This window comes from Teleopsis dalmanni, chromosome X (assembly GCF_002237135.1).
Source record: "Teleopsis dalmanni isolate 2A chromosome X, ASM223713v2, whole genome shotgun sequence".
Lineage (NCBI taxonomy): Eukaryota > Metazoa > Arthropoda > Insecta > Diptera > Diopsidae > Teleopsis > Teleopsis dalmanni.
The window spans coordinates 51,322,864-51,349,292 of NC_051848.1; the positions used below are offsets into that span (position 1 = coordinate 51,322,864).

The window sequence follows — 26,429 nt, forward strand, 5'->3', positions numbered from 1 at the left end:
TCAATTTCACTCTTGACACTCTTTTTACAAAATTGATCTTTTAGAAACCACTATTCTGTTAATACCTTAAATTACGTTGTAGCAGTCTTATTCATCTGGGGGACAGACTTCATGAGGAACAGAGTTCCTTTCTTTTCACTGGACACAGTACTATACAGCAATCAAATGGTTTTGGTGTGTTAAATTGAAGCGCGCATTTTGTCAAAAGTTGGATGTCTACAAATGCATCTGGGATATATGTATTAGAAAATCATAGTCATATTAATTTGTTTAGTGTTAACACAGCACGCCGCAAGTATCTTTACTGAAGACACTTAAAGAATATGATAAAATAGGATTGATTTTGTTTGGGTGTTGATCGGTATAATCAAAGGAACTGTTAGATAATTTTCGGCTGATAAATATTGATGTATTAACATATTTTTGAACAAGAAAATAAAGTTTTATGTTGCAGTTATTATATTACACAATTTCAATTATACAGTATTATAGGCAGGTAGGTAGGTAGGTAGGTTAGATTGGCGGCCTTATATCCAAAAACCCCACTTGAGCTCAAATAATGGCCAATTGTGGTACCACAGGAATAAGATTGGTATGTACATAGACTGAAAAATTTGTATACGATCAACGACAAATAAGATAACGACTCCGCCATTAGGTGAAGGAAAACTAACCTGACAGTTTTATGAATTTGGCTAAGTCCGTAATATTACAGGATGACAGCTCGATCAGGTCGGTAAGAAAAAGGGCCCCGAAGATTTTTGAACTTCTTCTAGCTAAAGCAGAGCACTAACACATAAGATGGAGCACGGTCTCCTCCTCATCCTCATCGCCACAACTGCGACAAAAGTCATTATAAGGTAGACCCAGTCTCATAGCAAGCCTTCCTATTTCTCAGTGGCCCGTTAGCACATACCATGGTGCTGAGCAAGTTTTGCCTTAGCAGATTCCGCCTTGAAAATATTTGAACAAAATAATACAATATATCAAGTATATACAATATATTGTCCTCTGACCAAAGCACAGGTTAACAATTTTTTTTTTAAAAATTTTTAGTAAGTGACAAATGCAATTAATAAAAAAAATATTTAATAATAACGTCACAAATATGTGGTGAAACTTACAAACTGAAGTTTGATTAATTAAGGTCAAGTGATGTTAGAACTTTATTTAAACTCCTACGATTTACATATGTATGTTGGCGTAAATGAAGTATATATTCAAATTAGTTAACTTGTTAATAATTGTTATAATGAAGAGGGTGATTCGTTTACAGTTAAAAATATCAAATACAAACTAAAGATAATGGGAAAAAAAATTACTATTGACGTTTAATAATATGGTCGCCCATTTTAATGAATATCCACATTCTATACTAATTGATTTATATCAATAGAACACACTGAAACATGCTATCCTGAAGTACGGTTTAAAACGCACCCCCATATATATGTAGGGGACACCCACATTTATGGCCTTTCAAAATTATACAAAATCAAAAATTGGGCGATAGTTCTGCTGACATTCAGTCTAACTTGAAATGCGTTTCGGTGCAAATCGTGTATGCCATTCATCCACAACTTCAACAAATTCACTTGTGCCGCAAGCACGCAAGACTTCACGTATATCGCAACTACGTGATTTGACATATTACAAGGATGTGAAAAATTGGTTTGTGGAAAATCTACGAAATTATTGCAACACAACATCATTGCATGGTTTTAACTATATCACACGCAAAGGTATTACCAGCAAGGAACGTATTTTCTGGATATCCGTTGTGGTAATATCAATAGTCGTATCCATTGTTTTGGTTATTGTCTCCTGGCTATGGAATCGAGAAACCCCAACAGTGACAGTAATTGAAAGTTCGCATTTTCCTACATGGAACATACCATTTCCGGCTATTACAATTTGTAACTTCAATAAAATATCGAAATACAAAGCTATTCACTTGGCAAAAACTCTGTAAAACAAATAAAATTCATATCAAATAATTCACTGAACAAATTTTCATACATACTTCTACTTATTTTCTCATCCTTAAGGAATCGACCGGCGAATTTAACAGAAGCAGATTTACTTAATCTCTTTCGTATAACGATGTATTTCAGTTTCGCTGTTAATCATACGACGGAAGAATATCAGACTCTTGAAAAAGTTTTGCAACAAAATGATCTGACTATAAAACAGTTGATAATGGGTCTATCCCCTGATTGCATGCAGATGATTTCACGTTGTATATGGAAAGGATCAAATACACGTTGCGATAGCCTTTTTCAACGCGTTAATACTACAGAAGGCATTTGCTGTTCATTTAATTATTTTGGACGAACCACTAACAATTTTCCTGAGTAAGTACATAAAAAGAATTTAATCCATACTTAATAAGAGAAGACATCGATTTGAATTGTTAGGTAGCCCGACAATATTTTTCTCACATTCGATTTAAATTTTTAGTACATATATGTTTATTATTATATTGTAGTGTGTATTAAATAAACGTTAATAAATAACATCTCTGGCAAAAATGTATTAAATATCTTAAATACAATCAGGTTTCCTAATTTTACATATACTAACTGATTTACAACAACTGTAGCACATTAACGAAGTTCTAATGTAATCATTGCAGCAGTTGTTTAAGATTTTCAAACTGTTCCATAAAAACGATTGGGATAGAATTCTGTATAACATAAGGAGCAACTCATAATATAATGTTAAATTAAGTCGATGTGCGTTAAATTGTATAATAGTAATAAATCTAGTAAACCTAACCAGTAAAACAAAGGGTTCAAATGATAGATGATATGGAATTAAAAAATTCTATGCAAGGGATATGGAAATTATTAGCATTATTCTGTAATGATATCATCTGTAAAGATAATCAGTTATTTAAAAACAATCTCAAGATCTTTAATAAATATTCGTTAATAAATTCAGCCTCGTGTACGACATTAATGTCTCAACCCACTCATTTTTATAAACTTTTTTATTTGGTAAATAATAAATTGGAAATGTTTATTTAGTATTTAATAAGTGCCCAAAACTTAATAAAGTTTTAATGGAAATAACAATGAATATTTTAAAGATTTCAAGTAGAAAGTGACAGATATTCAGCTACCCAGGTAAAAGGGTAGCTAGTAAAAACTATCTTAAAGTATTAAATGATTATTTACCTCTAATTCGAGGTTTTTGAAGTAAAGAAATTAGAAATAACCGAAAACTTCATACATCGGATTTCATCACGACAAATTTTGTAACTGAGAACAAACTTAATTACCTCAGCTTTCTGGAATCAGTGTTTTAAGTTTCTCTAGAATCTAGGATATTTTTCTGTGTTAATATTGAGGAATTTTTAAGTATATCGCATACCTATTTTTATATTAAATTTAAATATAGTATACTAAAGAAAGTTACACTTTTCAAATATAAAATCTTAAAATCAATTTAATTATTCTATAGAAAAATTGCTTACCAAGTCCCAAAACGACCATATCGGGTTACTGGTTGTGGTTATCCCACAGGTCTCTCCGTTATACTGAATCCAATGGCGGATGATTATTTTGGAACTTATTTCAGCAGTTATGGTTTCCGTTTACTTATACACGATGCATATAACTTTCCTGACGAGAATGCTGAAACAAAGGTAGTAACTGCTACAAGAGAATGTTTTGTGCGGATTAATCCAGAATCCACTTATGCAACAAGTGATATAAAAACAATGGATATGACATTACGAAATTGCTTATTTTCCAATGAGCGCCGACTTTCAATAATGCAACGCTACTCATTTATCAATTGTATGACAGAGTGTCGTGTAAGCATACTTTTTCAGCGTTGCGGTTGCGTGCCCTATAACCTACCAAACAATGGTAATTTACCGACATGTGGACTTAAGCAGATTTCTTGCATAATTGAGAATAGAGGTCAGAAAGTATAAAGCACCAGAGAAAAAATTCTTTACTGGAACTTTATTTCATTTCAGAAATATTTACTAGAGCGCTACCAACGCTCAATGGAACTGTATCCATCGTGAGACAAGACAATACTACTAAAATATTTCCTTGCAATTGTTTACCGGACTGTGAAGTAAATCACTATCCTTCGGAAATAACAATGGGGCGATTAAATTCAAAATTAACATTTAACAGAGAGAACGCTATGTAAGAATTTAATTGATATATTTATTTAATAAAAAGAAGTATAGCTTTTTTTAAATTAAGCAAAACGAATAATATGAATGATAATATATTGCTACACGTATTCTTCAGCGACTTGATGGCTACTCGTTATCGTATGGAAATATTTCAAAATTGGTTATCCGCATTGGGTATGCCTTTTAAAAGTTATCTCCATAAAAAAGAACTATAATATTGATTATATTATTACATTACAGCTTCGTTTGGTGGCTTATTGGGATTAATAATGGGTTTCAGTATTGTCGCGGCATTTGAATTTCTATACTTTTTAACATTCCGGCCAATATTTAATTATTTCAACGAATAACAAATTGCTATAAATATTTTCGGAAATCAAAATTTTTGGTCTAATAATAAATATATTTTTCAATATTGACCAACAAAATATACTTAGCACTTTCATATGGCGTACATAATACGAGTATATATGTATGTATACGTATATGTATATTTATTCACCTTTTAAAATTATATAATAGTAAATATAAAAGTATAAATATAAAAGTATATAATAAAATATTATAGTATAGAATAATAGAAGAAGAATATAGTATATATAATATATATATATATATGTATATATATATATATATATATATATACTACCAACTACTATCAATTTCATATATATTTATTGAAAATTTTGAAACAATTTATGGAATAATTTATATCGTAGACTTGTGTTTAAATGAAAAACTCACAGAAAACTATTTAATCATACAATAAATAATATTCGTACGTATATCCGTTGCTTGGTTTCTATGTAGAAACAGTAGAAAACACTATTTTATCGGTTCAAAACACTAACCTTCATAAGATATATGTGTTATATGTCTAAATTGGTTGATATTCCAATCATTAGTTGAGTCGTGTAAAACAGCTTCTGATATTTTTAACAAATTAAATTTAGAAATGTTTTCAAAAATATATTATATATGTATTAAGGAAAAAGAAAATAATTAAGGAAAAAGAAAATCGCTGAAATCAAAAAGATTTTGAAAGAATATATAGACTATGTAACATATATGCTAAATAACCACTCAATCATACGAAAAATAAAAGCAAAGTGGATAACGCAATAAGAATATAAATGAAGCATATATATTTCCATGGATAAATCAAATATTAGTTTATTACACCCAACAAAAATCGGTAATGAACTGAGTGAAAAACAACCGAGGAATGTTAACGTTGGGCAGAAAGTTCGACACTTAATTTTTGGAGTGCTCCTGATATAATATTTAGCAATTGTAATGAAATTCAAAAGAACCCTCAAACTGACATAAAATATCGTCTATTGTGTTTAATGCATTACAAAGAAAAAATCTTTAAAAACTATTAAAAAAAAAACGTAAGGATTTCTATCAAAGTAATTATTTTTATCATAATTCTTTGAAAACAATGGCAATTTTTGAGACCTGTCATTATCATAATATCTTGGTTCCCGAACTGTTTCAAATTTAAAAATATCAAATAGTTGTTCTGAAGAAAGAGATTGAATGAAAAAGTGATCGCCCAACTAAACGCCTATATGTGTTGAAATACTCGACAAATTGTTGCATTAAAACACCGTAAAAATCTTAGAAAAAAGTATAAATGATAACATTAAAGTTAAAGCGATAAATACACATATTATATCAGATGTCTATTGGTCAACTTCTTTTTCGATTTGATGGTATCATTTCACTTATTATAATACCTGTAGCTTTATTTGATATTCTTACGATATATATTAGCCAGTGTGGGCGCTAGATTTTTATTATTTAAGTGAATAAAGTCAAAATCAAAGCATTTGATTACAATTTGTCTCTCGAAAATTTATAAGGATTATGAACACATATGTATATATGTATGTTCATATATAAGTAAATAATCACAAATCTTGTGTTTAAGCATTTTTGAGCGAAACCTCTACTGAGACAAATTGTCGAAATTCCGAATAATATTTGGAACTCCATTTTTATAGACTTAATTTTTTTTTCATTTTTTAATTTGAAGCGGTAAAGCTTACATACATATTATTATTTACACTATATATAAATAATTCATACAATAATTATTTGAATTCATAAACCATTTATTCGTACTCCTTTAACAATGTAAAAAACTTTTTTTTAATTAGATTTAATTCAAAATATTTCATTTCAGAATTAGCTTCATTAAGTTATAGAATGTAAATATTTCTCAGAAATAACAATTATATATTTCAATAAATTAATATTTTATCATTTAATAAAAAATTTTAATTTTTTTATAAATAAAACATTAAGCAACATTTATTTACATCAAAAGGCAGTACATAGATGGCAACCCGCATTAATGCAATAAGTTGTTAATAACAAAATGTAAATAACAATATTAATAATATATTACATCTGCACAGCATTTATTTGTACGGTATGTTGTTAACATCACAAATTATATATTGAAAAAGAATAAATAAAATATTTGTTTCCTGCAGCCATTTGCATTTATGTATGGTATGTGTTCTTTTCGTGAGGAAATGTTCTTGTGACGTTTTTAATGTTGTGATTTATGGGAATGTAAATGAAAAGAAAACACAGCAAAACATTATTACACAAACAACGTACCTCTATTGGAGACACTGAATTATTTACCATAAGTGGTAATAAAATAAAATTTATTTAACATACTATAATAAATAGTAATTAAAGATTATGGAAATCAGTTTTTTAAAATCAGTTGACTTAAATTCAGTTAAACTTCAATTTAAACAATAACTAAAGACACTGATCCTTCAAGGCAAATGAAATTTCACTGTTACACACACTTCTTCGCTTTTCACGGTTTAAAAAACAGCATTACTGGACCTGTTTCAATTCCAAGAACCGTTTTGGACACAACATTTCATATGCAGTTTGTTGTTTTTGTCTATTATGTGTTATTTTTTCCGTTTTTTGTTTCATTTTTACAAAACTTCTTTTTAATGGTCAATGGTCATCTTACGTAAGAATCACTAGATTTTTTGCACAAATGCATACATAATATAATTTTGAATTTGTTTGTTTTATAAATATATTCATATAAAAATGTTTATTAATATTAATTAAAAATATGTAGCATATATTCGCTATAATATGACGCAATTCAAAATTTATTCTTTACTAAAAATTGACACCAAAAATCATCGGCGTTCCTTCACGCTACTGAGCTGCCTTTTTAAGTTATTTCCTTTCTTGATTGAAATTGGATTTTATAACACTTTTTGCACAGTTTAGGCAATTTTCACCTTGATATGGTGAAAACCTTTTCAAAGCATGCAATAATTTAAAGGCAAATGCAAAAGATTTTTCTTCGTTCATCTTCTTATCCATATGAATGTTTTTTACTTATACACAATCAAATACTGTTCATGAATATGAATTTTTAACGTGTAATATCCAGTTTGGTGAGCTCAATTAAAAATTAATTTCCCAAAAACCATTCTTGAAAAGTATATCGAGTATTTTCATAGTCATTGGCAAATATTGCATATAATTGTGGTATAAAAGTGGTAAGTTAGATCGATTGGAATTATCCTGAAAATATTATAATTTAATATTTGTGCATATTTTTATATCATTTTACAGCATAAAAAAAAGCATGTGCATTGACAATTTACGAAGAAAAACCTTGTACCTGTAATATATTTAAGGTGACATATTTAAGGTGAGAATCGTCCTGCAGTGTTCGTTAAATTATTGACTGCGCTAACCAATAGTTAATAAAAAAGTTTTGACATTCGTTAAATTAAGTTTCCGTTTTATTACATGTAAATGAGTACATCATTTTCAAACAAGATTTGTTATTGCAAACGCTGTTCATATAAATCTCAAATATCGGTATTTAAATACGTAATAATTGCAAATGTATTAAAATGTACCTAAGTACTTCTATCAATAATAAAGGTTGTAAAATTTTTTATTTTCCTGACATATTATCTAACCGATGTCCGATAGTTCGCTACATAATGTGGGAATGAGACAAAATTTAACTCAATGCAAAAAAACTTAAAATTCAGAGACATTAAATTCATATGTCTGATATCTTTTTTATATCGTTTCTGCGATTAATCGGGTAATCGAGACTTGCAGGTAATTTGTTAATATCGCACACTTGTCGTGGTGTATATTTTTTCACAACATCGTCAAAAACTTGACAAAATTTTAATCCAAACGAAGTTAAGAGGACATTCACGAGAAAAGCTTATTTATAGCAGAGGCTAAAAAAAAGTTACTGTGCCAAAATTCTTTATCACCTCCAACCACTATTCAAAAATGAAAATCTCATATATATAACCAAAACTGTTATAAAACCAACTCATTCGACCTTCACTTATTAATGGATGTGTAGCGTTTAGCAAGGCCTCAAACACCACTATTCGCCAGCTAGAAATTGCACAAAGCCAGGCTTTTCAAGGTACCATGGTACATTAGAACGAATGACATCCTCAGGGACCTCAAGATTGATCCGATCAAAAAATATAGAGCCCTTAAACTATTTACGAAAACCGACAGGCTTACCAACAACGCGTTATCGAATCTCAGAATGGTTACAGGGTCCTTGGGGAGGTATGCAGATCTGAGGTCAGTTATTGCTTAGTCTGATGAAATGGTTATTACGAAACCTCGCAGTTAATAGAGAGTAAAAGTGCTCAAGTGCACTGACTCAACTAGTCTCAACATAATAAACAACAGATTTTTAATTTTTAGTATCAAAATCAAAAATCATGAAGTATGCGTTGAAGAATTTTATTTTATATGAAATAAAACACTACTTCAATTTTATTCTTAAATAAAATAATTTCAGAAATAACAACAACTCTCTAGGAACAAAATTTTAGGCATTACTAAATTATACATTTTGTTTGGACAAAGAAAAATATTTTGCAATAATGGACAGCAGACGTGTAAGATATTCTAAATGAAATTTATCATTTATTTTAATTAACTTTATTAACAGTTTAATAATGGTGGGGGGGATGTGGATTTCCAGGGGCTGGAAATGCATCAAGTAGTTGATTATTACAACTTGCCATTGATAGGGGGCATTCATGCTAGTCTTGCATATCCTGAACTCCAAGAACAAGTGCAGCAACGGTTTCAGGAAGACATACATAGATGTCACAATCGGCTTAGACGCCAATTTGAAATTCCACCCTCAGCGTTTGACATTTTCTTTCAGCATTTAAGAATTGGCCCCGATATTACTATTTTTGAGACATTAAAATTTAAAACAGATTACAGCCGTCTCAACAGAAAAAAACAACTAGCGTTCCAAAGAAGATTGGATCTATTTATCAAGGTGTTCTATGATCGGAGATTGGTTGAATTAGCAGAACTTGGCTGGGAACATTTGAGACAAAATCAAGGAAATATCATTGCTTAACTTCACTGAAACTGTAAGACAAGACAAATTAATATATACTTTGATATATGTTTTGATAATGATGATTGTTTTTTGCAGTTGTTGTGAATTATAACATCTTTCCTCCACACTACAATATGTTGATGAAGTTGGCGTTAATTGTTATCCCTCCCCCGTATTACACCTTCAGTCTCCATTCGGTTATTATATTTAATTGTTCATAATTTTTCATCAAAATTGCATAAATGATTCAAAATTATTGTATATTTCGTCATCCATAAATTGAATTAAAATTAACAGTATATAGAAATTGTGAATATTTTGAGATATATATCAACTTCTAAAACAGTAAAAAACAGTTGTACAATAATTATTTATTTCAAAACAATTATTAAGAAATAATGTTTATAATAATAATTTATCAGCATTTATACCTGAAGCCGAATCCTGAATTAAATATCACATAATTCTCTCATAACCTCTTAGCGCGCCATTCTATTAACAAAGAATGGAAGACTCTTATGTACCTATGTAACAGAATTGCTATATATAACGTAGAAACAGTTTTTATTATATCACTGGTGATCCATATCACCGAATCATAATACGGAAATTTATAGATATGCAATTTTTCTGACAAATAAACTTTAATGGGAGTTATAATGTGTGTATATAAAGCATTATATCATTATATCAGAAGAATTGATTGAAAAATGTATGCCTTGAGCCTTTTTGCAACAACTGTACATAGTTACCAAAAATTACCAGTAGTTTATAGACGCAGCTATGTGCAAAGATCGAAAAATATTGGAAATAATAATATATACTAGAAAAAACATTTTAAACTGAATACAATAATAGCTGCGTTTCAGCAAATAATGATCCACTAAATTTACTTGCAAAACAATAACAATGGTGTCTTATCCTATGTTGAGGTTTTTTCAAGTTAGTACAACTGGGCATTTTTACTCTTTCTTAGCTGGGGGATTTCTACAAAGTCCCTCTCTTTTCTTTTACTAATTGATGTATTCCTCACAAGCTGCGCTAATCATTCGATAACTGATCTAAGATTTGCATATCGTTCCGTATGGCTAGTGACTGCCCTGAGATTAGATAGTGCAGCCTAGATGTAGCGAAGCCCAGCAGTTTTCGTGTACAGCTTCAGAACTCTGTCCTTTATGTATTTTTAGACCGGTTCTATTCTGAGGTCACTTAGCATGTCGTGCGGATGTATCATGGCACCTTGAAGAGTCTTCGGAGAGCCTCACTTTGAGGAACTTGTTACTTCTGGATAATAGAGTTGGCAGCTTTGCTACACGCAACACAACCATAGAGAAGTGCCCGTCTGATTATCTGGCTCGAGTTCAATTGAACTGGTTCACATACTGGTTCAATGTGGAATGTATGTACCAAATACAAATGGAACGTATTTTACACAAAATGTCGTTGGCAATGCAATTTTGACATATTGTACGGTATAGTAAAAAATAGCGCCTTTTTTTAATTTTTAAAATTAATGATTATCCGGCTGTTTTCCACTTCAAGATATTGAGCATTTACTATGTTCTCCTCGTTGATATACTCATTCTGAATGAATTTATTATGAATTTTGTCATTGTCATTATTGAAGGTGTTCTTTGTTGCTCTATAAAATGCAACAGTCGACGAAACCTTGTTTTCGTGCGACCAAAAGTGTCTTCTATGACAATCCTTACCTGCTAATGCACATAAATTTCTCTTTAGGCAGAAGACAAATAACAATAACCATTGTCATTGTCTTTGGTCTAACAAGCAAATTTAAATTAGGATATGCAGAATCTCCAAAAACAAAATAACTTTTAGGGAACTTGTTTGGAAGTAATACTATACTATACATTTGCGATCTACCCAAAATTTAGCTGCTGTGTTAGGAACCAGGCTTTCCAGCATACACGAGTTCGCGACAAACATACATTGGTGTAACATAATTTGTCACAAAACTGGGCGTCGGATATTACACAATAGAATGGCTTTTAAAAAATGCATGGAAAAATTTAGAACGCAATTGATTCAAATGATGATTTCAAATTTAGTATATATAAGAGTGGTAAACATTTTAATAGACTTTATTTATACATATTATACCTGCATCAAAAGGGATACACGTGAGTTAGTAAATTACTTTTGATAGTATAATACGCCTTTGAGTTTATTCGTGGAAGCTAATTTGACAACTATACTATAAAATTTGAAAAGGTCAAGTCGTTAAAAATAACTAAATTGCTATAAACATAAATAGTATGTCAATCAACTAATTTTAGTGTCATTTTAATAACTGTGCCAGTAACCTATAAAGGTGGGATAGCCATTAGCTTGCAAGCAATAATAAATACAGTACTCTTCTGCCGTGTATTCAGGGTTATCAAAATTATTTAGTTTTGAATGACACAAGTACAAAATACTTGCAACTTATTTGTGTTTAAAAGAATAATGTATTCCGGCAATGAAAATTCGTATAAAATATTATTTCGTAAGTTTTTTAAAGATAGTAGCATACATGGTTTAAAAGTTTTATTAATTCCGACTGCTACTCCGTATGGCAAGTAAGATGTTATTGACTTCTTGTAATAAAAAAATATATATATAATTTTACCAAACATTACAGACAAATTTGGATATTTATAATTACTCTGATAATATTATTAACACATTTGATTATCGCTTTTCTGACAATGAGTTACCTGGATCAACCTACGGAAATACATATGTCTCCGACAATGGTACATGTATCAAATATGCCATTTCCTGGAGTAGCCGTATGCAGTGCTAACAAAATTAATAGAGCCAGTTTAGCGAGATTTGCAAAAAAAGTGTAAGTAAAAAAATTATTAAATAAAAAATAAAATTTTATATGAACTTTAATCGGAATTTATTATTATTATTAAATAAAAATTTTTGATTTCATTTATTATGGGCTCAATTTTTGAAACCGAGAAAGATAAAAAAAACATAAAATCTTACAATCCGAAAAAAGTGATTTCCATTTATCCTGAGAAATAACTATACTGAGAAATGTAGAAAAATTAACTACTCAATCACTAGATAATTACTATATAGATGATCCTGAGTCAAGTTCCTGCACATAATAAGTTCTTATATGTATGAAAATATCATCAAATTATTTGAAATTTAAAGAACTGTTATAATGCTGAACACATTTTCAAAACTTGTACCAATCAATTTCAAAAGAAACATCAAAATCTACTACCAAGTGATTCTTTATAGATTTAGTCTTCGTGTCAATGATAAAAATCAAGTTTATTCTTATTAGAAACTGTTATTACTTTCTTTTAATATTAGTATCTCGTAATCAAGTGACGTATTTGGCACCTCTTTAGGATCATCTATAGGTAGTTTAGTTGGTGAAGTGGAAGAAATCTTCCTCAATTAGCCAAGACAGTCGTTTTAATGCCATATTCCTCGTAATTATAGATTGGAGATTGGGCATATTAGAACCAGTCAGAAGCATTGATTAATGCTAGTATCTGACCAATATTAATTTTGAAAACATCACCGAGTGTATAAAAGCGTAACTCAAACTTGATTCTGGACAAGCCTGGACATGGACACAATAGGTGCGTCGATGTCTTCTCTTCAAGCGCCGCAGAGTGTCCCAAAATAAAAATTAAACCATCAAAATTCGATATTTTCTAAACCAGTCGAGATATTAAAATAAAATTTTCCTTATTTGGTAACAATCACAAGCAAAGTCACAGTCAACAATTAAGGAATTCAAAAAATATGTACCTGAGATGCCGAAGAGGTAAGAAAGGAAAGGGCAAGAATACCAGTAATCTAATAATTTAATATTATAATAAATTAAATATTTGCTAACAACAACAACTCTTAAATATAGTTTTTGAGATGGACTTACTTTTGAATGTGTTTTAAGCCCAATCCGCTTACCGGAATCGACACATACGTCTACACATAATGTGTGTTAACCTCGTTGTGTTTAAATTGATTATAAACAAATTAAATATTTTTAAGCTAATAAATATCGGTATATTATTACTTATTAGAGGTGATATATATGATGTTTATTTATTTGTCATATTTTTTATTATTTTTCCGCAATTTCTGGGGCCTGAAATAGGTATAAAACATAGAGTGAATGGCCGATTTTTTGTAAGTTTATATTATAAAATTTTACTGGTTATTAAAACAGAAATTTTTTACATACGAGTAATAACTACACCTTAAGCTTCAAAAAATTTAAAAAAAGGTTATAATTCAATAAGTTGTGAACCTTCAATAAGTTGACCATGTTTGGGCCCAAATTTAAAAGAGTTCCATGTCAATAAAAGATAGGAGAATTCACAACTAAAAAGAAAAAAATTTTTATATCTCTACTGGTTTAGAAAATATCCAATTTGGATCATCTAATTTTCATTATGACGCACTGTACGCCGGTAGATACGCACAACAGAAGATTTGACAGGGCAAGCCGAACTTTGTTCCATACTGTCTTGTAGTCCAGTGTCGCATGTGGACAAACGATGATCACTTATATACATAATCTTTTATGATTATCGATTAACTTTTGGATATAAATTTCACTAGGAGTTGAAACACAACTACTTTATGAGGAAGTCAATTATTTCCCTAAATAAAAATTATTTTCTTATATGAAAAAATTACACAAAATTTATCAAAAACTATATCGGTTGAATTTGTTTATCATATAAGCAAAGTTTTGACGAATGTAGAGAGAACTTAGAAGATCCTAATATTTTTACAATTGCGTAAAATACACCTATTTTAAAGTGTGATTAGAAGCTTCACATTAACTTGCTTTGGATTTTGTTAATAAATCAAATTCAAATTAAAACAATTGTTTACGATTTCAAAATTATTCTTCAGTATTTAAAACATATCACACAGAAAGTCTATTAGATTAAAAACTTTATGCAAAGTAACCCAATTCGTCGACTTTTCCTATCATGGCAACAATAGAGTCCAATAATTCTTCACCAGTGGGTATGATTTGTGCAGCGGGCAATTGGAAACCAGTCAAAATGGAATTTGATGATGGACGTAACTCGTAGCAGAATGCCATTCTTACACCAACTTCAGCGTAAGCCCAGTCTACACTAGCACCAGCAGCTGGATAGATAGCATCGTAAATGTTACCTCCAGTATATTTAGTATTATATCGTTTGTTAATTGCTGCAGTGGCAGCGTTAAAAACTTGTTTGTAATCATCAACATTATCGGGTAATTCATTGGTGTGTCCGTATGGATATAACAGATATTGTGAGTAGGCATGGAATGAAATATACAACTGTATCTTGCCTTTAAGAGAAGCTATATAATTGGACAACGATTTTGTTTCGATTTCGGAGAAAGCTTCTGGTCCAGCATAAGTGTCAGAGCATGGATTAGTGCTAGCACCGACATGATTCCAAAAGAATCCCCAATTGCGATTTGGATCGGCTCCGAAGCAATTTTTGTAAGGAGTACGTGTCTTGCGCCACATACGATCACTTTGGTGTGTATATACATAACCATCAGGATTAGCGTGTGGGAATATGTACCAATCATAATTTAAAGCAATATTTTTTAAATTACTGTCAGATGAAGTCAACAATTGATTGATAATGTATGTTGCACTAGCAGGGGCAATCCATTCACGTGCATGTATACCAGCTTCTATAAAGATGCCGGGCTTTTGTTTACCACCATTGTTCTTAGAAATTTTAACTCCCAAAATTGAACGACCTTGATATGTTTTACCGCCTTCAATCAAAGTCACGACACCAGGATATTCAACAGCTAATGATTGCAACCATTTATAAGTATCATCTAGTTGATAATAGGAAGTCCAGCCATAGCTTGAGTCTCTTGTTGTTTTTTGTTCATCACTGTTATCAAAGTGTTGCTGTAAGTTCGTCTCAAGTAATTTATATTCAATTTCCTTGGTGCCCATAATTTCCAAGAAATCTGGAATTTTATGTGGAGCTACAACAACTTTGATATCTTTGTTGATATTGTGTACATAATCCAAGAAGATGATGGAGTCACTGCTTCCTTCTAAGTCTTTCAAGACAGCCAACTCAGGTACACTGGAGGCGACCACACTGTAGACACGGTAGTTGTCATAACGTGCGCGCTCGCCGCTACTAACAGCGAAGGCTGCTAACAAGCAAAGCCCAAGTGCAAATGCTACTTTAAACGACATTTCACAAAATCGCATAAGCGAATGCTTTTACTAACCATTAAGCGATAACTTATATAGGTTCTTCGAGCATAACCAAAACAACCGAAGAAGTTGGCAAATAGAAACGGTAACTATTTCAATGAAACACTGATAACGCTGATAAAGCCCGCTGTCTGTAACTAAGCGACGGACGTGACCGCTGCGTAAACCGACTACAAGTGCTTGCAGTAAATTTTTATGCTACAGTTCTGATTATCAGTTCTTGACATGCCAGTAAAAAACATATAAATTACCTATTACAAATTCCTCTGTGCTCTAATCCATATCAGTAGAAATCCTTTAGACCATAAAATATTTCGATTGAATTATAAATCAAAATGTTAGCAATTCTTTGTTTTGGTTTGGTTTATTATTTTTGTTTTGCATTGAGTGGATACGTGCGCAGCTTTTGAATAGAACTGGAAATTTCATGTTGTTTGATTTATCAACAAAGCACAAATGATGTACCCTACTGTGGGTATGTTATGTCACTTGAATTATATAAAATTTGTAGGATTCGAATATAGCTGAACCCTTCATAAGCAGCGAAACCGTCTGTCACTCCAAAAGGTTGGTACAAATCAATAGAATGAATGATTACACATAGTTAGATTCCAGGTCATCTGATATCCAATTTATCAGTTATATAGAGTTTCACTTGCAACTTTCTTTATAATCTATAAAATATGTTCACCATTTTTATTGGAGACATTCAGAATCTCGAGTAATTAGCTTGGTAACCGAGTCTCACAGCAACAAAGCAAAGTGGCAACAATACAAACACACAAATTTGTTTTGTTTTGTTGCTGTGGCAACATCCGATTCGATTACTCGGTTCGAGCTTGTTACTCGTAATTGTGAACACCACTTTTAATGATTTTTTTTAATATACTTTCTTTTATTGCGCTCTGTCACTTAAGAATAGAGAATAAACAATATTTAAGAGTAAGTGGAATATTTGTGGGCTTGAATGGACTGTGCTCAGTAGCACATCCGTCTGTTGAAGTCAGTCACAGACTAAAATTCCAGTGGTGTTTGTTTGCGGAGACGTGTGAACGTTCTTCCTTCTGCTATAATTCTACTAATGAAATGGTTGAGGTGATGTAACATTCTTTTTTTATGATTTCTGGCATGGCTTTTTATAACATCCTTAACTACGGAAATGTTAAGATCGCGATGTATACATTCAATTGTCATATATCTAGGATCATTTAATACTAAGGCAGTTCCCCAGACTTCAATGCCATAAGTCCAGATTGGCTTAAGTATAGCTTTGTAGATAAAAAGTTTATTTTCGATTGACAGCTTTGAACTTTTGTTCAGTATCCAGTAGAGCTCCCTCAGTTTGATGCCAAGTACTTTTCTTTTTGTAAAAATATAGTGCTTTTAAGTTAGTTTTGTGTCAAAGTGTATCCCTAAATATTACGCGTGGGTAGATTGGGGGATTAAAACATCGTTAAGGTGTACCAGTGGGTATATATTTCTTCTCATTATTAAAGTTTACTTTATAGTTGTTATAACAACATAACGATTTGAATGAAAAGCATTTAAAAAAAATTTTATTTTGATTGTTCTCTAAGGATCACAACTAAGTTTCTTGAAAATTATTGGATATTAGCCAAAAAAATCGTTTCTGGTGCGATACTCCTATGAACACAAGATTAAAGATCTAGTTTGTTTTTGCAGCTACAGGGAGACGTCTCTTTTTAGTAAAACGGAGTTAAGATCGACAACCTACGTTCGCAAAACCGTTCTGTCCAATGTAACAAAGAGTCGTCGCAGCTTAGAAGGAGATAATATTTCATAACTTGTAGCTAAACTGCACTCAAAAAAATATGCTCTAAACACATACAAGTAAAATTGACCTGACCAATTTTGTTAGAAAAATATTAGCTCATGTGGTTAAGAAGAAATAAATATTTGGTATGGTGGAACCAACATGATGCGACGAGTGAAAATATTTTGATCTGAGATTTGGTTAAAACCTAGTTGAATCAAATTAATTAGATTCAAATTCAGAAAATCAGAAGATCAACAAGTTTCCGATGAGTTGAGATAGGTTCCTGTCAATGTCAAATCCTGAATAGTGATTGATTACTAATAGAGTAAGTGTAGCGAATGGAAAAACGAAAAGTGTTTCCATAAATACATTGTTCTTGCATTGGACAGATTAAAATGAATACAAATAATCTCAAATGATTAAAATTTATAAAAATTATAGACTTTAAAATTTTGGATAGTATCACATCACAAGTTTGTCGAAAGTTCGGTGTTTCTTCTTGATTACTTTTAATAAATCTTTAAAAAGAATTATGACAGCCGTGATCTTTGCACTCAACTCAGTTCACCAATATGTGAAATTACCTATATGGGATATTTTTCGTGCAATAAAGCCAATACAGGATGCAATGTGCGCTGGCCCATAGGTAGAGGAAAGGTATTCAGATAATTGTGGTAATTAAAAAGTATGATTAATGCATTATATTGAATTATTAGTGAATGCATAGCAACATATAAATATAATTCTTCGATTCATTTTGGAGGGATTTTATTCATTAAAGTTGTTAAGTGACACCGTCCTGTTAAAACCATATACCATCCACATCTATATCTTAAATTTCCAAAAATTGTGTTGGTGATCATATGACTGTAGTTATCAGATGGTATCGATTGCCGGCATGTTATTTTGAAGATAGTACAAACCTATCACACAAATGTAACCCAAATGTCACATAATAAAGTAAAGTAATGATTTTTTAGCAGTTACTCTTAGATATTTTAGATATGGATTAGCTACTATATGAAAAATGAGCCTCATTCCTGATGAAATATCTAGGCGAAATCAATCTATAGAATCACTATATTTATTATATATACCACAAAGTTACTATTTTTGTTGTAAGATTTCACCATTTTATACGTTTATTTGTTATTCAACGATTCATATTGTAAATTGGTGTACCTTAAACTATAGACATAATAGATAGTGGGTGATAGATGTTTTTCACATACGTCACTGAAACAGTGTTGCAACAGTGGTAACATTCTTTTGGTTTTAATTTGGCCTTCAATTAACTCACATGATCAATTATCATTTGCATGATCTGATTGTATTTCATACCTATACATTCAAATCTAGAAATATTTCTAAAATAACATTTAAAATTTTTTTTCCATCGCTTTATCAACTGTATGATTACCTATACTACACAAAGTCGTGTGGGTAACTTCTTAAAATTATCGACTGTCCTATAGAGAGCATACATATAGTTAAGAGTAGAGGGACAAGTGCAAAGATACTATTATATTAATACGTAAATATCTGTACTACCTAACATAAATTAATATATCATGATACTAATTATATTTGTATTTGCTAAATTTGAAATTCGTATCTTTTTCTAAGTGAACTTACTTGATAACTGTAGCTCAGCTAAGCCCATAAAGTGAGATTGTTTTGATATATTGAACTTTATTTTCATACGTCAATGATAATCACTGCAGACGAATGCATAATTATTTTTAAGCTTCTTGGAAATAAACTTACATGCAAAATTTCTTTTAATGCAATAATTTATTATAAATATTAAGTCGTCTAGAAAATAGAATTTCTTTGTAATATTTAAATATGTCAAAGATAGAAGATAAGTAGATATTCGTACTTAAACAATGTAAGAGGTAAATATAATGATAACATGTATTATTGGATAATAAAATAAAGAGGGCAACAAGTCAATTATTTTTATTATTATTTACAGCAAACTTAACTCTTTGAAGTAATACTACTTAAAAAATTTTATTATATAACGTATATGAAAGAAACTGACTTAGAGATAAAAACAATACATTGACTACGTATATACTACAGGGTTAGGCGATATCTTTTTTGTATGACAGAATTTTTTATTGAATCAAATTATAAAAATTTGTATAAATAATCAAAACTTCAGAATCTATCCATTTTAGCTTGACGTGGCTACTTTCGCCTTTTTTAACCGTATGGCCTTCCAACGGTTAAAAAATGAGTTGCATACTTCACGAATATGACCTTTAGGTATTTTGGTCTATTCCTGAACAATGGCCTTTCTTCAACGCATGCATACTGATATATTTTTTAGTCCTCACCTTGCTCTTCAATAGTCCAACGGATTTGCATCTGGCGAATTCGAAAGCCATTGTGTGGACGAAATGAAATGTGGAGCATGATTTTTAATCATTCTTGGTTCATATGAGCTTTATGAGACCGAGTTCCGAGTTTTATTGAAACGTCCATAGTCTACGACTGAAGAGTTTGCATACCCCTGGCTCTAATACAACTTCCAAAATATTTTCCCGAGAATTGACTTTGACATCAGTCTCACTGAAAACGATTGGAGAGCGTCTATCGGTGCGGTTGTCACAAGGGCCTATACCATTACTTGAAATAAAAATGAAAAATACTTCGGGTGGCCATTCATAATCTTAAATAGCAGTGAACGGCAGTGCGTTTAATTAAGTAAACACGATAGTTTTGAGGATTTATGGGGAAATTTATGGGGAAATTCTTATCAGAGAACATGTTTGGAAATTTGAAAATTCGTGCCAACATTACAACTTCTTTGCTTTTTCGAGTCTAACTTTTGGTAGCTTTAATGTGAGATATCTCATGTTAGAGTATATGTCGGGTGCTTCCTTGAGATATTTCAGTTCTTTGGTCATTTGATTATCACTACGATGTGGATTTCGTTCAAGACAAGCCTTCACTTTCCGAATCATTTCAGGTGATATTGCTGTTTTTTTCGTACACCACCACAGTGTTTAGCATCGCTGCCTGTACTATTATAATATGTGGTACGATACATAGCTTAAACTCCTCTAAATGAGGAGTTTAAGCTTACGAACAATAGCTGATTTTCCAGGTAAATATATCCCAATCACACTATTACGTTTGAGTTCCATTTCGAATAACTTTTGTTCTATAAAACTTAGACTCAAATGCTTGTGGTAGCTTGTAAGTAATATAAAGAGCTGACATTCGTATGAATTGAACATAGTTAACTATATTAGTTTGACAGATATATCAGTGTGTAGTTTTAATCACCTAACCATGTTCATGAGTATATAATACGTGGGAAGAGAAATTGGAAGTAATGCATATTATTTATTATGATTATTTTGAGTTTAATAGAAAATATATCCTATTTTAACTAAAGTTCTTAATTAACGTTTCAACCTTTCGGTGTACAGGCATAATTATTATAGTAATTTCATTTTATCAGTGAATAAACGGGAGAGAAGAAAATAAAAACATAACTACTTCAAATGTGCAAATGTGCTAGTCTATGAAAATAAAGATATCCTACACAGATAACAACCTTACCGGGAATCTTAAGTATGTGTAGCTCTTAGTAGCTCTTATGTCCGTGTCTGCTATAATATGCGCTTCTAGAACAGGAGAGGAAGTTTTGATGTCTTCCAAAACTAACTAAACATTACTTAGCCCTCTGCATTATTTACTACGAAAATAGTTAACAGGATTATAGGTTGGTAAACAAAAATGAACTGAATAAAGATCAATAAATCATCTTCCATAAGATTCTAGTGCATATTTGACAATACTATTCATTGCAGTGTGGAATGCAGAAAAAACAGATAATTTACAGTCAACTCCATTGGAAATGCAACTAAACAATTTATGTCTAAAGTGGGAAGTTCAAATAATATGTTGAGAAGAATAGTACTTAATAATTTGTATTTTACCTAGTTCAATCTTGCTCTGTATGGTGTTAAGAAAGTGTTCAAGGTATGAACTTCAGGGAAGATACAAAAGTGTGAACTCATACTTCAATAATTCTGTCTTCAATAAAATAAATTAATTAATTTGAAAAATTAATAGTAACTACTTTTACATAAGAAATCCTTTAGGAGATCATGAGATACTAAGAATTTATTCAGCCAAATGGTCCATAATCCCTAGATTTAGAACTACTGAATAAATGAATTTTATTGTAATTGATTTTCATAGTAAACTCTTTAGTAAAAAATAATGTTTTAATTTAGTTTTTTATTTGTTTATTTGCAATCCATTCAGAAAATATTGAATAGTAAAAATCCGTTTGTAGTGATTTTATATATTCGCACTGTACTACATACCTAAGATATATTATAAGGGCAATAAAAATCAATGCGTGAACTGATAAAGATTTAATACGTTAGTTAAGGCAGTTATAAATGTATTTTTTTTTTTTGCTTCAGCTTATAAAGTAAATTTTTATTGAATTTACAATAACTAAGATAACGAATGAAATTCACTTTTAAAATTATTATTTTTTACAGAGATTCTTTGATCAAACAAAAACTATAAAAATTGATTTTAACTGATATGTCATAAATGTAATTGAACAAGAGATATTATGATAAGATAGTTTGTGTTCCAAAAAAAAAAAAATTACAAAAATAATTTATAGCTGAAACTACTGTAGCTCTTAATATATATATATATATATATATATACATACTTATATTAAGTGCTATAAAGAGGAAATACTGATTAATATTAACGGCAATTGAACCTTAACAAATGGCAATCAATTTGAAACCTAAAAGAAAAATGACGGTTAATAGGAACATTGGTTATAAATAATATAATTTATTGCTTATATATAAATTAGAACTACTTCAGATTTCACATATCAAGAAATTATTAATAAGCACAATAAAACAGTAGTTAACAAATCGGAAACATTATGTACATATGATTAGGAAAAGTACATATTATTTTATACGCTCAAAATAAGATTTTTTTCTATTAAAAACAGTCAGTTTGTAACTTTATTAATAAACAGTAAATATTCACCAATAATTACAATAATCCGTATAACTTATATTGTTTCAATTGTTTTAATCATTTCGATGAGGGCATCTAAAGTTTCTTCACTAGTTGGTATTATTTGATTTGCTGGCAATCTAAAACCTGTCCAATAATTTTTACTCGATGGTCGCAGTTCAAATGCGTAAGCATATTTTATTTCAGCTACGCCATATGCCCAATCCACACTTGTACCAGATGTTGGATATATAGTATCGTATATATTGCCTCCAGTATAAACTGTGCCGTAACGTTGTTTTACACCACTAATACCAGCATCCATAATATGTTTTAACTCTCCTGCATTAGGTGCGGAAGAGTTCGTGTGCCCATATGGATATAATAAATATTGACCATACGAATGTATAGATACATATAATAGCATACTTTTCTTAAATGTTGATATAAAATTTGCTAAGGTATATGTTTCTCTTTCAGAGAAAGGCCTTGAACCCGCATATATATTCGAACAAGGATTGTTATTGCTGCCGATAAAACCCCAATGATAATCCCAATTACGATTCGGATCTGCTCCGAAGCAACCACTTATATGAGGCTTACGTGTTTTACGCCACAATCGATCGACAGTATAAGTATAAACATATCCATCCGGGTTAGCATGTGGTACAATATACCAATCATAACGCTCACTCATAACGTTTATGCTACGATCTGTATTTGTAAGCAGCTGTTGTAGTATATATGTGACAACCGCTGGTGTAATCCATTCTCGTGCATGCATACCAGCTTCTAAAAATATACTGCGCCTGGGACCTACAGCACCTTTCGATAATTTCACAGCTAAAATTTTTCGATTCTCATATGAATAACCAGCAGTGTAAAGTGTGATAAATTGTGGGTACTGCATTTGTAACATTTCCAACCATTTATATGTCCCATCCAATGTATGATACTTTTTCCAATTGTAATCAAATGCTCGTTGAGGAGTATCCTCTAGTTCTAGATCCTCCAATTCAGTTTGTGCATTTTCACTCAACAGCTGATATGTGAAATTTGCAGTACGTAACATGTTTTTAAATTGTGGTAAATACTTCGGAGCTACAATTATATGGACCGATTGACCAATGATTTGTGCACTATCCACGAATGTGTATGCATCCTGATCTGCTTTGCTTTCTAATATATTTATTGCAATTAGTTGTTGTTGTGTTTTGGGCTCTAATTGATAAACGTGATGATTGTCGTAACGCTTCAACATACCACATGTGAGTGTTAAGTATGTTAAAAAAATTGCCTTCAACAGAAATTGTCTCCCACATTGGAGGAGATGCGCCATGGCATGAATTAATGGAACGAGTGAGTCAAATAATTTCAACGCTTCCAATTTATATACCATGGGCCTTATGTGCTGTACTTAAAACTCGTTTAGTAGACACCCATGCATATACTAAGTAAATAAATTTAAACGATATATTCAATAAATGTACACACATTACTTCAGTATTGCTTTTATTTTCTTTTATATGAACTCATACGTATTACCTACAATCATTTGAAGAAATGAAGAATAGAAGTAAGTTGATTCTTCAGTCAGAAGAATTACAAGAAAAAAATTACAATTTATGCAATTTATATGCGACACGTTAGATTTATGCTAGTCTACGAAAGCAGAAGTATTTTACCTAAAGTAACTGTCTACACATTCTTACGCCAAATACGACTGTGAGGACAATTTAATGAATTTGTCACAGTTTTCTGTAGAAGCACAATTGGGATTTAAAAATGATTTTTATTTATTGGATATCATTAATTAAATAATGAATATTAAATTTAATTACTTAATAAATTTTTATCAATCATTTTTTAATTTTTATATATTCTACATAAATTAGTAAATTGGTAAAAAATTTCATATTTGGGAATTATTTTTATTGATTAAAAATCATCGATTAATTTAAATAATTAATAAAAAATACAATTATTAAATAAAATTTTTTTAATAATTTTTCATATGTTCTATATAAGTTTTTCGTAAAGAACGAAATTTTTTGATTTTGGAAATAAAAAATTAATATTTTACTGAAATAAAAAATTAATATTAAATTTAATTATTTAATAAATTTTTTTCAATCATTTTTTATTTTTTCTATATTCTATATAAATTTTTATATAGAACAAAGTTTTTAGATTTTGGAATTATTTTTATTTTTCAAAAATCGTTGATTGAAATAAAAACATTAATACTAAATTTAATTATTTAATAAATTTTTATTAATAATTTTTTATTTCTTATATATTTTATATAAATTTTTAATGAAATGGTAAATTGATTAAAAACCATTGATTAATTTTAATAATAAATATAAAATTCAATTATTAAATAATATTTTATTAATAATTTTTTATATATTCTATATACATTTGTTTTCATTTTTCAAACATTGTTGATTGAATTAAAAATTTAATATTAAATATAATTATTTAATAAATTTTTATTAATAATAATTATAATTTTTACGAATTATTTGCTTACTCTTTTCACCATTGAGCTCCCAATTCGGTACAACAGAAGCCATCGCATTTACTGGCTTTTTTGGGGACTATCTCAATATACTTCTGTTATGAGAAAGCTTTCGATTCGATAATATTTAGTTATTTTCTTAATATGTTCAATGCTTAGAATACGTGGACATCATACTCCTGGAATACAAATATCAGTTGATAAATATTTGAAATTTGTTTGCTGTTGAGTTTTTGAGCGAGTTTCACCGGCTTTTCGTCACTAAGCTGAAAGTCGTTTTGAATTCGGTTTATAGGTCGGGATTGAGATTGTTAGATACATATTAAAAATTGCATTTAATCATATGTAAATAGTTTCTAACGATGCGTAGATGTTGATAGTCTACTATAATCGCCTGTAACATTTAGTAGCACAAATGGTAATGCAAAATTATACCTTTTGATATTTTGAAGGTGACATTTATTTCCCGAAACTTCATTTTTCGGTCATTTGAAATGTTTTCGTAGACTTTTCTGAAATTCTCTAAAGTAATTACTTTAGATGGGCATCCAGTGCGTTCAAAGATATTGATGTGCTTACACCAAAATACTGGCAAATTGTTGCTCTCAACCAACAAAGACATTGTGATATATTTTTTGTCAGTACTATCTTCACACGGTATTTATTCTAATCCAAAATGGTAACTAATTAAAATCAATTGCATCTTGTAAAGTCGGATTTACTTGATTTGTTTGGTCTACAGAAATTAGTGAGTATTCTGACCACTAACGTCTTAAATAAATTTCATGAAGCTGCAACAAAGCATTAAAAAGGTCAGATTAACTGCTAAATGACAGCGATTTCTTTGTGATAAAACTTTTTTTAATTATAATAATTATAATTAAAAATTATTGTGTATTAATATAATTACGTACCTATTAAGGATCTGGAATTACACGCAGTGTAAGGATGGAAATTTTGTAATAATTTCCAACCTACATATAACTAGTGTGCAGCTAATACCTGAAATAAAAATTGGTTAATTTTTATATAATATATTAAAATTAAATAACTTACTAAAAGCCACCCCCGCATGTACGCAACTGCATCACAATGAATTAAACCTACGATTGCATTGAAAATTTAAAAGAATGCAAAATATATTCAAATAAATAAATATTGTACCTACCTTATTTATTTATTATCTAAACTTATACTCTTTTTTGTTTGTATTTTATATATTTATCTTATTTTTAATAAATAAATATAAATATTTAAAACTGCCACTACCGACACTAAGCTAAACACGTTTCA

The 26,429-nt window shown here is 30.1% G+C and overlaps 4 protein-coding genes and 1 long non-coding RNA gene across 5 annotated transcripts; 2 read left to right on the forward strand and 3 right to left on the reverse strand.

Moving 5' to 3' along the window:
- The first annotated feature begins 1,540 nt into the window (after nt 1-1,540).
- LOC119688404 (pickpocket protein 11) lies at nt 1,541-4,509 on the forward strand. Its single transcript, XM_038103083.1, has 6 exons — nt 1,541-1,968; nt 2,049-2,354; nt 3,466-3,929; nt 3,989-4,166; nt 4,227-4,333; nt 4,400-4,509. The coding sequence occupies exons 1-6, from the start codon at nt 1,541-1,543 to the stop codon at nt 4,507-4,509; spliced, it is 1,593 nt and encodes a 530-aa protein (XP_037959011.1).
- Nucleotides 4,510-9,014: 4,505 nt separating this feature from the next.
- Nucleotides 9,015-9,865, forward strand: LOC119661923. The gene is made up of 3 exons (XM_038071439.1): nt 9,015-9,111; nt 9,165-9,603; nt 9,669-9,865. Exons 1-2 carry the CDS (start codon nt 9,097-9,099, stop codon nt 9,588-9,590), a joined length of 441 nt encoding a protein of 146 aa, XP_037927367.1. The 5' UTR covers nt 9,015-9,096; the 3' UTR covers nt 9,591-9,603; nt 9,669-9,865.
- A 4,575-nt stretch (nt 9,866-14,440) lies between these two features.
- LOC119689004 (zinc carboxypeptidase A 1) lies at nt 14,441-15,821 on the reverse strand. The gene has a single exon (XM_038103724.1). It carries the CDS (start codon nt 15,802-15,804, stop codon nt 14,515-14,517), a length of 1,290 nt encoding a protein of 429 aa, XP_037959652.1. The 5' UTR covers nt 15,805-15,821; the 3' UTR covers nt 14,441-14,514.
- Nucleotides 15,822-22,667: 6,846 nt separating this feature from the next.
- LOC119688405 (zinc carboxypeptidase A 1-like) lies at nt 22,668-23,873 on the reverse strand. The gene has a single exon (XM_038103084.1). It carries the CDS (start codon nt 23,871-23,873, stop codon nt 22,668-22,670), a length of 1,206 nt encoding a protein of 401 aa, XP_037959012.1.
- Nucleotides 23,874-25,139: 1,266 nt separating this feature from the next.
- Nucleotides 25,140-26,210, reverse strand: LOC119662519. Its single transcript, XR_005250800.1, has 3 exons — nt 26,193-26,210; nt 26,051-26,138; nt 25,140-25,927 (listed from the first exon to the last, which is right to left on the reverse strand). It is a non-coding gene; the product is annotated as an uncharacterized LOC119662519 (long non-coding RNA).
- Nucleotides 26,211-26,429: the final 219 nt, after the last annotated feature.